This window comes from Neovison vison, chromosome 2 (genome assembly GCF_020171115.1).
Source record: "Neovison vison isolate M4711 chromosome 2, ASM_NN_V1, whole genome shotgun sequence".
Lineage (NCBI taxonomy): Eukaryota > Metazoa > Chordata > Mammalia > Carnivora > Mustelidae > Neogale > Neogale vison.
In genome coordinates, this window is record NC_058092.1 from 3742121 (window position 1) to 3754922 (window position 12802).

General features: G+C 63.6%; 2 protein-coding genes across 3 annotated transcripts in view; one reads left to right on the plus strand and one right to left on the minus strand.

The window, feature by feature from the left end:
* Window positions 1-2436, minus strand: part of NPHP4 (nephrocystin 4) — a 105713-nt gene extending 103277 nt beyond the window's left edge. The window contains exons 1-2 of the mRNA XM_044237000.1: window positions 2338-2436; window positions 1462-1528 (exon numbers count right to left, since the gene is read on the minus strand). The gene's annotated coding sequence lies outside the window, so the exon portion shown is untranslated. The remainder of the gene's footprint in view (window positions 1-1461; window positions 1529-2337) is intronic.
* A 312-nt stretch (window positions 2437-2748) lies between these two features.
* KCNAB2 (potassium voltage-gated channel subfamily A regulatory beta subunit 2) overlaps window positions 2749-12802 on the plus strand; it is an 80564-nt gene continuing 70510 nt past the window's right edge. The window contains exon 1 of one of the 2 annotated variants that reach the window (XM_044237006.1): window positions 2749-2879. In XM_044237006.1, coding sequence (XP_044092941.1) covers window positions 2764-2879 — 116 coding nt within the window. In that variant the 5' untranslated portion in view covers window positions 2749-2763. The remainder of the gene's footprint in view (window positions 2880-12802) is intronic. The other variant, XM_044237005.1, reaches the window with a different exon arrangement.

Consider the following 12802-nt stretch of genomic DNA (forward strand, 5'->3'; position numbering starts at 1 on the left):
TCCCCGGGACGGCCCCAGGCTGTACCAGAAGGATGCACACTGGGAGGAAAGGCATCCCCTTCCGAAAGGGAGAGCCACCCAACCAAAATGGTGAGCCGGGCACGTGGAGGAAAGTAGCAACAGTCCAGGTGGGCAATGGAGGGAGAGGGCACCTGAGACACAGGCTCTTGGGAGTGGGAGACAGGTGGACACAAAGCTCTTTCTCCCAACCCCCACCTGACTGCCACCTGACCCTCCTTCCCTCTCCGGCCACTCTGGCCCCACCCTGCCCCAGCTACAATTCCTCCTGGACACCATGCCCTCTCGGTTCCCCTCGGCACACACATGTCCCCCTAGAAAATTCCCACTCATCCTCTAGGACACAAAGCAGATGCCCCTTCCTCGGGGTGAGCACTCCCATCCCCCACCAGTTGCTCCCCAACAAGGGATCCCGTCAGAGAAAGTCACCGTGCTTCCTCAGGCTCCACGCTGCTGTTGTCCTGCAAGACGGAGCTCAGTGAGGTCAGGGCTAGGTCCTCAGCAAAAATCTTTTAACGATTAGGTAAATAATTAAATTACACTGTGCAGGACTTAAGAATGCTACGGAGGAAAGAAGGACTTTTGGAGCTAGATGAACAATGAAGAGAAAAGAGAGAGAGTTCCCTGCTTTGAGCCCACAGAAAGGGTTCTCCAGGGCAGAAACAAGAAAATGCACCAGCTTTCACAGCCCTACTGTGAGTCAGGCACACACAGACCTTTTCATGGGTATTATTCCAAAAACTGTGTAGATGAGTATCACAGACAAGGTCAGTGACGCTCGGGTTAAAGGGCCAGGCCAAAGCCACATGGCTGGTCATGACCGGCCTCAAAGCCACTAGGATCAAAGCCAGGAGAGGCCCTGGGGCCTGCAGCGGGACATGGGCTGAGGAGCCCCGGCTAACCCCCGCTGTCCTCAGACTTCAGCGAGTCTGTTGCCCTCCCTGCCTGTGTCCCATCTACAGGATGGGGGGGACCGTGAGGTCTCCCAGGGGGCCCTGCTTGGCACACCTCTTCTGTTCCAGTGCCTACAATGATGGAGACCGCCGCCAAATACCAGGTCTTTAAGAAGCTAAAAATCCAGTGGGGGAAAGACATGGGAGCGGGTGTGAGCTGCACAAAGGAGACAAGCCTAATTCTGTCTCCTTTGGGCAGGGGGGGCAGCGGGCAGAAAGAACAGGGAACTCCAGCACTGAAGAGGGAAGCCAGGAGGAAATCTCACCAACAATGGTTCCCAGGAGAAGGAGCGGGGGGGCCAGAGCCATGAGGAGCTGTGCAAGTCCCCCGGGGGCGGGGGGGGGGGGGGCAGCTTCCTTCCAAGCAGAGAACAAGAGCTGGGATGCTGAAGACTGAAAAGCTTTGGGAAGCTGTTCGGGGAGTGCGTGGAGGTGTCATCAAGCACTGCCCAGAATGCCCTCGCTCAAGCAATCCTCTTTGCGTACCTACCAGGTGCCAGGCACTGGAGAAACCGTCCTCAACTCAGCAGACGGGCTCCCTGCCCTCTGGAGGGTATCTGGGGTGAGGCAGACACGGGATTTAAGTTAGCACCCAGCGAGGCCGCGCTGCGAGCTCCGCGAGCGACCGGGAGGCGTGCAGCGCGCTGAGCTGGGACCGGCGCGGGGCTGGAAGCGGAGCCCCGAGTCCCAATCACGGGGCAACGCAGCCCTGAAGACCGGAGCGGCGGTCTGCCCCGGAGACAGGCCCTGGAGACGCGCACAGGTGGGGCCTCTGGGCCGGAAGGAACGCGCGGGACAGCCGGGCACTGGGGCTGCGGGACGGGCCCAGACGGCCAGCCCCAGGCCGGTCAGGAAGTCAGCGCGAGGGCCCGCGGCGGGCAGGGCGGCCCGAGGCAGGCAGGACCCGCAGGGCGGGCAGAGCCTCCCGCAGGAGCCCCGAAGTCTCGCCGCCTCCGCTGGGCCGCGGCTCCGGGACGCGCCGGCGGGAACAGCCCCCGGCGGAGACGAGGACGCGGCCGGGGCACAGGCACCCTGCAGGGTCCCCAGCTGCGGGACGCCGAGCGCGGAGGGCCGGCGTCGGGGCCTCCCCAGGGGCACCGCGCCCGTCTGAGCCGGGAGGCAGCGAGGGCGCGCGCTGGGCCCCAGGGACCCCCGACGCTCAGGGAAGCCCGGGCCGCACCGAGCGTCAATCGGGGGCGGGATGCGAAGGACGCCGGCCCCCGGTCCCCGTGGAGAGCCGCACGCAGCACCCCCACCCCGGGCCCCGGGAGCCCCCGGCCCGCTCGGCCGCCACCAGCGCGCAGAGCCGCGTCCGCCCTCCCCGCGCGCCCGCCGGCGTGGTTCCGCCCGCCGCCGGCAGCGTTACCTAGGAGACGACCCGCCGCGGCCGCGCCCCAGCCGCCGAGGCTCAGGCTGTGGGGGACGCGCCCCCACCGCGGGCCCAGAGCCCCGCCCGCCGGCCGGTACCCGCCGGAGCCGCAGGTCGAGCGGGCTGAGGACCGGCCGAGGGTCGCCCGCCCGCCGCCACCGCGGGAGGAGCCTCGGCAGGCGGCGCGGCGCGCGCGGGGGCCGGGAACCCGCCCCGCGTCAGCGTCGTTGGCAGGGCCTCGGGACCAATCGGAGCCCCAGCCCCGAGGCTCCGCTCCTGCAGCGCCAGCCAATCGGCGCGGCGGCGGGCCCGTCCTGATTTGCATGGCCGGCGACCCCTCAGCCAATTGGCATATGACTGGCGTGAAGGCCAACCAATGAGAAGCTAGCAGAGGCGTGGCCCCGGGCGTCCCACGAGGTGAAGATGCTGCGGGCGGAACCTGGCGGAGCGAGCGGGATTCGGGGGCGCTCAAGTCGCCGGGGCAAGGCGGGAAGGAAGATCCGGAGCGGGGCACAGGATTCGGAGCTGGAGCCCCCCAGGTAAGTGCGGGGGGACCCCGCGGGCCGCGCCGTCCACTGCCGTGCGCCGAGAGAGCGGCGGCGGGCACCCGCGAGGCCCGCGCTGATTCTCCATCTCCTCTTCCCCGGCGCGTCCCCGCGCCCGCCTCCGACCTCACCTCCTCTCCAGCCGGCTCACCTCCTCCTCCACCACCTCCCTTCCCCCATCCCGCCCGACCTTTCAGCTCCCATCCCCGACCCCTGCCCCAAACTTCATCCCTCCCCTCGTCCCGGCGCATTCTTCCCCATCTCCGCCACTTCCCCTTCCCGCAGCCTCGCCTCCCCCTGCCCCCATCCCCCCTTCCCATCCCCTCTCCCGGCCTCTGCGCAGCCCCATCTGAGCGCGTCTGGTCACGGACCTCCCCATCTCGCCTCCTTGTTGCTCCTGAAGGCTCGCCCTGCCTCTCGCTCCTGATCGCTGTCCCCATCCTCCCATCCGTTCTGCTCCCAGCCCCTGCATCTCCTCCCGTGGACGCTCTCCCTCCACCTTGCAGGACCTTGGCACTCCCTTCCTGCACCAGTTCCCCTGGCTACCTGCACACCCAACCCCACCCAACCCCGTCCCTGGGCCCCTTCCCCATCGTCAGCTTCTCCTCTCCCTGCCTCCCTACCTGCTGCTGCTCCCGCAGGACGCAGAGACCCCGCAGCCGCACTGCTCTTCCTGCTGCAGTGACCGCAGCCCTTGTACCTGCCCACCTTGCCACCCTCCCACCCAGGCGCACCCTGGCTCCGCTCCTCCTGCCATTTGGACTGGGGGATCCCATGGGGGACTGCGCTTTGCCCAGAGCATCCTAGGGGGCTCCAGGTGGGAAACCCCTTAGGACCCTTTCCTGCCTTCCTTCCTGGCCACTGTCACCCTCCCCACCCCACCCCCACTTTCCTTCTCAACCTCACTTTGTGATTCAGCATTTTTGGGGTTGGTAACTTTCTTTGCTTCTGGCATGACAGGACTGGGCTGTGGGGCTGAAAGCTGGGGATCTTGACCCCGTAGCTGGTTACCACGACCACCTTAAGAAACGGACCTGAGTTGCCTGGTGGGGACAGGGGTGGGAAGCTGGGGCCCAGCCAGTAGGGGCTGCCTTCTCTCCCTTTCATTTGTCTGTCCTGTGTTGAACCGCATCCAAAGGGAGATGACATAAGTAATAGCTCTTGGGGAAATGGACTATTAGCATTTATGGAAATTAATACATGCACATCCGAGGAGTAAGAACACCAAGTTCAGGCCACAGCTGTCCCACTGTCTGTTGTTTCAGGATTTCTTCTTTCTCTGCAACTTCTCCTCCTCCTCAAAAATGCCATCCCCCTTCCAGTGCCAGGAGCTAGCTCCCACTCCTAACACATTGCAGGGCTCGGGGACCCGCGTGTGGGGGGCCCCATCTGCCCTCCTGATTACTGCTTGGAAAAACATCCACCTGCAGAGCCAGGCTCATGTGCGGTCCCTGTGCTCCTGCCCGAGTGCTGTCTCAGCGGGGGCCCAGAGGGCATTGGCTCCCCAGGTTGCGTCCTTTAAGACACTCCAGGTCCATACACAGCCTCAGTGGCACTGAAGGTGTGTGCGCTACCGCACGTTCCTGCCTGGCAAGCAAGCTGGAGATGCATCCCATATAAAACCGGGTCCAGCTGCTTGTGTGTCTCTCTATACTACCAGTTGCCAGACACCGGATGCCCTGCTTAGCCCCCGGGACTCAGACAGGCCATGGGGATGGGGATCATGAAAAATGGGAAACCCAGATGTCATGCTCAAAGCCCTTTTGGGTCTGGATGTGGAGCCTGGCTGGGAGGAAGTGGGCCCCAAAGCAATTGCACACTGCCAGTGTAGAGACGGGCACCACTTTTTTCCTTGTAAGTGTCACAGCCGGCCGCGGGCGCTGGGGGTCTGAGGGCCAAGTGAGCTCCGTAGATGGGACAGCTTGAGAGGCCTCACCCCACAGGGCTGGCTTTCTTTCTTGCCTTTACGTTTTCAGTGATCTTGTAGACCTCAAATGATTCAGGAGGAAGCTAGTGGCACAAGTTTTGTTTGGCAGTTTCCGGTGAGGGCTCAGAAGGAGGGAGCCTGTTTGTTGATCCTGGGCCCATGGCAACTGGACAGCACAGTGTGTGGCAAAGGAAGGTCCCCTCGCTGCTAGAACATGTGTAACATGCTTCGTTTCCGGGGACTCTGGCTGAAAGCAGCACATGCATAGTCTTTGACAAAAAAGTCTTGGTGACCTTCATGTCAGCAGAGGTCCCAGACTCAGAGTGGTTTCCTGGAGTCCCTGGATAAGAGGGCAGGACGGTGGCAGCTGCCGGCAGCGTTTGGGGAAGACCGTCTCTGATGGTGTCTAGGGCCAGAGACACGGTGCTCCCTCCATCCCCTCTCCTAGCAGCCAGGGGGGTCTCACCTCAAAAAGGCGAAAGGTTTGGGCCATCTTCCCCCGAACAAAGGAGTCCACAGAAACCCAGAGGCAGAGACTTCTCCAGGGTCACTCGGGGGCAGGGGTGGATCCCAGATAGAGCCTTTGCATCCCACTAACGGAAGTGCAGGTCACGTCTGTGACTCCCATGGCTGGAAGATGCCGGCTCCCTCTGCAGGTGCCCAACCATCGGGTTTGGCTGCCCTTCAGGAAAGCCACTCTGGAAACATGGCTGACATGCACAGAGGAAACTGGAGCCCGGGGGTCTTTCTGCATCACTGGGGAGCCGTTGGGAGTGGGGGATACCCATCAAGCACAGAGAATTCTGGTGAGACCCCCTGCCCAGCCTGGCAGGTCCCCAGAGCATAGGTGCCATGTTTCCAGAGATGTCACCAAAAAGATGGCAGGGGGCCAAGACACTGGGCAAGATGAAAGGGGAGAAAAGACTTGGGTCTTGCTGGGTTTGCACTTTAAACCTTGCTCCGCGATGGGTCCTTATAACCCTGCAAGATGGGCTGGGTAGCCTGGATGGGGAAACTGAGGCACGGAGTGGTGGAGAGAATGATGGAGACTCCCAGGCTCCTAAGGACACCTTCGGTCCCTACTGTGCCAGAACTCTGAGACAGGTACCAACTCTCTGTCCCACCGTGCTCCGGAAACCCCAGACATCCCCGCACACACACTCACAGATGGGTCTCAGATGCACAGGACAGTCAGGGTTCAGTCCTGGCTCCCAGGGGTCATGGAAATCCACCATTTGCGTGAAGGGAAGCCCAGCACGCGCCGCTACCTGGTCGCTTCGTGCCCTCTCTCAGGCATGGCGGAGAGGAGAGGCGGCCCTCTCTTGGTTCAGCCGCCTCAGGGTGGGGAAAGAGACCAGGGCCTCGCCCAGGAGAGCGCACACACAGGGCAGGTGGGAGCGTCACCCACCTGGCCATGCGGTCAGCTGCGGGGGTGGCTCGAGGCTTTCCATTCAGCCTGCCCTTGGCAGACGGGAGAGCCTCCCTGCTGGTGAGCATGAGCCCCTGCTGTGTCTTCTTCCTGGCCTTTCCATCCCTGTATACCCCGAGGAGCTCTGGGCCCCGTGGCCCTCAGCCTGACGGTGCCCCATGGCCACACACCCGGCTTTCTAACTCATAGCCCTGCAGGACAGGGTCTCGGGAAGCTTTCCCTGCTCTGCCAGATGGTCACGTACTTAACCCTGGAGACCTCGGGTGTACGTGTGGGCTTGGGGGGGGTCCCTCGTAGCAGAGCCGAGCCCTGCAACCCTGGCCCGCACCCCTGGCCCCGCCTCTCTTGACCTCCCTCCTCGCAGGCTGCCCGACACTCCGGCGCGGGCATTTACAGCCTTGGCTCTCGATGCCGCGCAGGGTACACATAAAATAGAGCTGGGGCAAGGGAAGGAGCAGAGAGGGGACCGTCTCCCTCTGCTTCACACCCATGCTGCAGACTCAGAGCATCTCCCCCAACGGGCACCTTGGGCCCTGGCTGCTGGGCCTCGGTTGGGGTCTCTCCCACAAGTGGAGGCTGAAAACCAGGCACGCCTTTGTTCTCAGGCCCCCACCCTGAGTTCAAAACAGATCAGCGAACCGGCCGTCACCGGGCGGGTTTCTGCTGCAAACGAGCAGCGCCTCACGTCCCCTCAACCCCAGGTCTGGTCCACAGGGCCCTCGGTCACCAGTCTGGCCCATGGAGCGTGGTGGGGGGTCAGCTCTGCGTGTCCCTGCGTCTCTGGCTCTCACCTTCCCAGCCGCCTGGCTTCATTCTGGGGCCTCCCTATTTCTGGAGGGGCAAATTGAGACGATGTGAGCCCAAGCCCAGGGACAGTCTCTGGCTCATTGGGGTGCTCACTCGGTGCCTTCTAACCCCTCACCTGCCGCTTCCAGTCATGGACTGAACCCAAGTGCTCACCCTACCCGGACCAGGGGGGCTCCCCAGAAAGCTCGCACAGTGACTTGGGTCCCCTTTTGAGTGACTTTATGATCCCCGTCAGGACCAGAATGGGCTGCCTGTCCTTGGGGGACCACCCGGGAGGGCCCAGCCACCTGCTTTGTAGAGGGTGGGGAGGACGTCCTGTGGCTTTTGGTCTGCAGAGAAGAGCCTCCCGGGGCTTAGAGGGACATGCCTCGCCCCGTCCTCCATCACCTCAGGCCACTGCACACCTGCAGACACACACAGTGGCCCATGGGCGGGGGGGGGGGGCTGCAGAGTCACCCTCTGAGCGCACCCACCCCCCCTTCGCCACAGCGTGTCTTCATGTTCCCTCCTCGGCAGCCGTGGGATCTTTCAGAGCAAACCAGCCCTGATGTCCACAAGCTGTCACGGGCAGCCAAGGACAGAAGGATCTAGAAGTCTTGGTATCCTGAACGCTCTGTGGCGGCAGGGCCTCTCTGGAAATAGTGCCCCCCCACCCCTTCTAGATGGAGGCGAGTCAGAAAAGACTAGAAGGCACAAACAGGGAGGTTCTGACGCTCTGTCTTCGCCGGCAGCTCTGCCTACTGTGTGACTGCTGAGCAGGGAGCAGGGGAGGCTCCGGGGGTCCCGGGGCCCTAGGCATGCCAGGCAGTCCTGAGCCAGGGGCGCACACACCAGAACCACAGGGACTGGTGCCCAGAAACAGTCACCCAAGGCTCCGGGAGAGCAGCTCCGCGAGCTCCGTGTCCCACCAGCACGGACAGGTCTGGGGGAGCCGCACTCTGAGGAACACTTCGCAGCTTGTTCTGTTCACCGGTGAGCTCCCCACTCCTGCGTCTCCTTAAGGCTGCGCAGGAGAAAGCTTTGATCACTGGGGGGTCTGATGAGAAGGGCTGCACTGGGGTTCCCTCAATTCTGGGGATCGGAGGAAGCCCGCATTTCACTGGAACGACCTGCTAGGCTCTTCTCACCTTCGAACCTCTACGTGTGCTTTTATCTTGACAAGCGTGGCAAGAAGCTGTTGTTACTGGTGGCTGGGTCCTCTGGGACGGAGGTTTGGCCGGGGATGCTGCGGGTCTGGGCGCATGCGTGACGGGGTGCCGAGGAAGCTGGGACTCCGCAGAGGGGCAGGCTCTGTCACTCTGGTCTTATCCTGTGGCATCCCCCCTCCCGCATCTCTGCGGCGCCCTCCCCCCCCACCCACCCAGGAGGTATTGCCTTTCCCTCTCAGTGAAAAGGTATTTTTAGTCTCCCTGGCCAGGAGGTGTTCAGGTGTCAGAGACAAGAGGCCTGGAGCCATCTCTGTCCCTTCGCTCCTGCAGAGGACACACAATGCCCAGAACGGGAACTGCAAACCCCAGCCGGAAAGCACTTCCTTTCTGCAGGGCCACAGGCACATATTGACTTCCCCACAGCAGCAAACACGTCCCTGTTTACACCCACTCTTTTGGAAAAGGGGAGCAAGGGGTGTCTGGGGACCGGCCGGGGCCCTTTGGAGGCACCAGGGAATGCTACCTTCCTGTGCTTTTCCTTCATCCTGAAAGATGGGTCTCAGAGAGGCCACCGGGGTGTGGAGGGACGTGGGACATGGACCCACTGTCCTAACAGAAGGATTTGTTCAGATGAGATGCGCCAAGCATTGTGGGTCTGATGCTGCAGCCCAGGGGTCTGGAGCTGCTGGGAGGAGACCTCGACCCCACCCCTGGCTTTGTGCAGGTGAGGCCGGGGCTGGGTTCCCAGCCATCCCTTCACTGCCCCGGGGAGGTGCAGATGAACTCACAGTCAGCGGGGGGAGACGTGGGCTTCAGAGCACAGAGGTGCACCGTCGGGCCACAGCAGAAGCACCTGCAGACCAGGCAGGCGGCACCTGTGAGTGCATCCCGTGTGCTCAGGAGAAGAGGGGAGGCCGGAGCCGGCAGGGCCGTGGCAAGTGTCAGAGGAGAGAGGGCCAGGCAGCGCGCCAGGCAGGGAGAACTGCGTGCAGAAAGTGCAGACACAGCAAGGAGTACTGGGGCGACCTCAGGGAGCGACGCTGGGCTGAGCAAGGAAGCTTCTGGGGGGGCTGCTCATCTTTACAAGAGGTTTCCTGCCTCCTCTGTGGGGCTGAGCTGGGTCAGTCGTGCAGCTTGGGGAGAGGAAAGCCGACCAGGTCCCACGAGCCCCCAGGCCCAGCCCCGTGCATCCCTCGGGGAGCCCCGAGCTCCCCAGCTGCCAGAGTCACACCACCTTCCCAAACACACACACTCCTGGAGCCGGTGTGCCGGGCCGGGCCCTCGCTCCCTGCCTCACCCATGGTTAGAAGGTTCTGGCAAAGCCCACGGGGTGCCACTGAGAGGGCTGAGGAAAAGAGGGTTTCTCCCCCCACTCCAGCGGCCTGGTAACCACGGTAACCAGAGGGAGCTGCTGGAGGGGCCCAGCCCCCTGCCGGGCTGGGCTGTCTGGGTGCTGAGGGCCGGCTGGGCCCCACGGGAGGCCGGTGTGGGTCCCTGGGTAGCCACCTGTGTGGGCAGTAGGAGGGGGGCAACAGGTGCAGTCCCAGGCTCGCACCCAGCGCTCTGCAAGCAAGGACATCACAGGCCAAAGGGCCCTTCTGCCTGCCCTTCGAGGGGACAAGAGGGCCTCTGACCCCAGCTCAGGCAGAATCCCCTGTCCCTGAAGCAGCCCCCGGGGGAGCAGGCACTTAGACCGATTCAGGGTTTTCTTGCATTTGGCATCACTTCTCCGGCCTGTGGGCCTCCAGAAAGTCCCCCCAGGCTCCTTACCCTGTGGCCCTGTAGTCCAGCGGCCGCATTTTCTAGAGAAGGAACTGAGGCTCGGGGAGGGACCCTCCTTGTTGGCAGAGCTGGGTGGGGCCGAGGAGCTGCACTCCACCGCGGCCGGGGGTGGCTCCCGAGCCCCCCTGCAGCATCCCGTAGGTCTCCCTGCACGCCACGCGGTCGCTGCTGCCGCTGTCTGGCCACTCCCGGCCCAGGTGCCTGTGGGGATGGGGCACATCTGCCTCATCACTGCTCTACCCCCAGCTCAGCCCTCAGACACACACTCGCCAGGAGCAGGCTCTCAGCAACCATGCGGTGCAGCGGACTCTCCCAGAAAGCAGAGCAGGGTCGGAAATGCACCCGGAGCTCCCGGCCGCCCAGTCAGAGGCACCCCCTGCCAAGCTGGGAAGGGGCGTGGAAGCACAGCCCACAGACCGCACGCAGCCACCCGACTCAGAATGGCCGGAGCAGGGAGCCCTCAGGACAGAAACCAAACCTTCGGCCACGGTCCCTAGCACCCTGCTCCACACATAGGACCGTCCTTAGAGGAGGGGTGCACGCATCATGGAGGGGACCCTCGCGTCCTCCGTGCCGGTCTCCCCACTTCCCGAGCCAGACAGCCTGTGCCTGGTCCTCCAGGGAAAAGATGGTGTCCCTGTACGTGTTGGTGAAAGGGCGTCACCCCCTACCCCCACCACCCCAGGCCCCGGGCACACTTGCGTGGCCCAGGCTGTCTCCGGGATTCCTCAGTGCGCCCAGCCCTCTGAAGCCAGCACGCCACACATCGGAGGCCAGCCTTGCCACCCGGTCCCTCACGGTGTCCGTGCCCCGGGCTCAGCTGCAGAGGGAGGTAAATGCCACCGCCCAAATGAGTCCCCACATTCTTTGTGAGGCAAAGCTCAGGCACGAAGTCATGTCCTCGGCCAGGACGGCTCTCTGGGCTCCCCTTCTGCCCACTCCCAGAGGCCCCGCTCGGAGGAGCCGACCTGCACTCACCACCTCATGGGCTCTGGGTCCCGCCGGTGAAGCCAGGGGACCAAACCTGGGCTCCCTGGGGCAGACAAAGGCCACCCCCACCGCAGACTCCCTGCTTTCATCCCCCACGCTGGCTACCCGCCCGGGGATTCTCCGCAGCGTGTCTTCCCCACCCGCAGGTCCAGGGCACGATTCTGGCACCCCTGGAACTGCAGGCAGTGCCCCAGGGAGGGCCGGGCAGCTGCTGGAGCCTGGCACCCAGCCAGAAACAGCCACAGGTGGGGACTCGGCGTGCGTGCCGAGACCACTGTGGTCCTCGGGCTGGCATCACAAGCCAGCGGCCTCAGCCTCCCAGCCGCCTGGCCCCTGTCCTGCAGCCCCTCGGCCTCCTCAGACAGACCATAAGTTCAGTGCCCAGCAGCCGGGATGCCACTCGTGTTTACACAGCCAAGCCGTTTCATTATGCAGAGACAATTCCTCCCCACTGCAGACGCCGTCCCAGGGCCTTCCGATGGAGTGGCCCCAGGGGCAGGCAGAGGAGGTCATGGTCCCAGGAGCATATTTATAAGAGAGCTGGGAGCCGCCCGGGGAAAGCCTGAACAGCTGCAAGCCTTTGGCCCTGCGTGAGAAGGAGCAGGCCCTCCCTGGATGCTGGCAGATGGTGGTGATGGGGACGCCGTAGTGATGCTGGTGCCGGGGGTGACGATGGGGGTGGGGATGGCGGTGATGATGGGGATGACGATGGGGAAGGGGACGGTGGTGACGGGGATGCTGGTGGTCGTGGTGATGATGGGGATGATGATGGTGGTGACGATGGGGGTGGGGATGGGGATGACGATGGGCGTCGGGATGGTGGTGATGATGATGGGGAAGGGGACGGTGGTGATGGGGATGCTGGTGGCAGTGGTGATGGTGCTGATGAGGACGATGGGGGTGGAGATGGTGGTGATGGGGACGGGGGTGCTGGGGGCGGTCGTGATGGTGGGGACGATAATGGCGGTGATGATGGGGAGGGGTGACGGGGATGATGACGCTGAGGGGGGTGATGGGGATGGTGGTCACGATGGTGCTAACGACGGTGGTGACGGTGCTGATGATGGCAGTGGGGATGGTGGTGGCGATCACGGGGACGGGAGCGTGGTGACGGGGGTGGCCGTGGTAGCCGTGATGATGGGGATGGGGGTGGTGGGGATGAGGATGCAGACCGCAGTGTTGACAACGATGGGGGCGGGGATGGTGGTGACGATCGTGGGGACGGGGGTGCTGGGGGCGGTCGCGATGCTGGGGGTGGTGGGGATGAGGATGCGGACCGCAGAGATGACGGTGATGACTCCGTGCCGATGGGCTCCGTACCAAGGACGGTAGCTGCGAGGCTTGCGGTCACTCATTATTTGTCCCAGAGCTGTCCTTTGTCCCGTAGCAGATCCGCTGTTCATCAGGCCCCTGCTAACACCTGGCCTGCATTTACTCTTAATCCTCCGGCCACCCCAGGATTAGGGAATGTGAGGTAATAGGATCCTCTGTGCTTTGCAGGGGCGGGGGCAGCGGAGAGGCACACAACCAGAGGACAGAGCTAGCCCATGACCTCAGAGGACTCCAGATCCCGTGTCCCAGACCCGCCTCGCGAGCGGGGCAGATGCACACTCTCCTGGGCTCGGGTCCCCGGGATCCCTCATGAGGGGAAGCCCCAGGATGGCACAGCCCGGCCCCCAGCTAGCCACCCACGCTCCAGCTCCATTGGTGAGGAGCAGAGCTGGCAGAAGTCGGGTCCCCATGCCTGGTGCCCGCAGGACCTCTGCTCCCAAAGGGGGACTGAACGTGCAGCAGGAATAGAGCGACCAGGGAGGAGGGGCCCCTCCCCACTCAC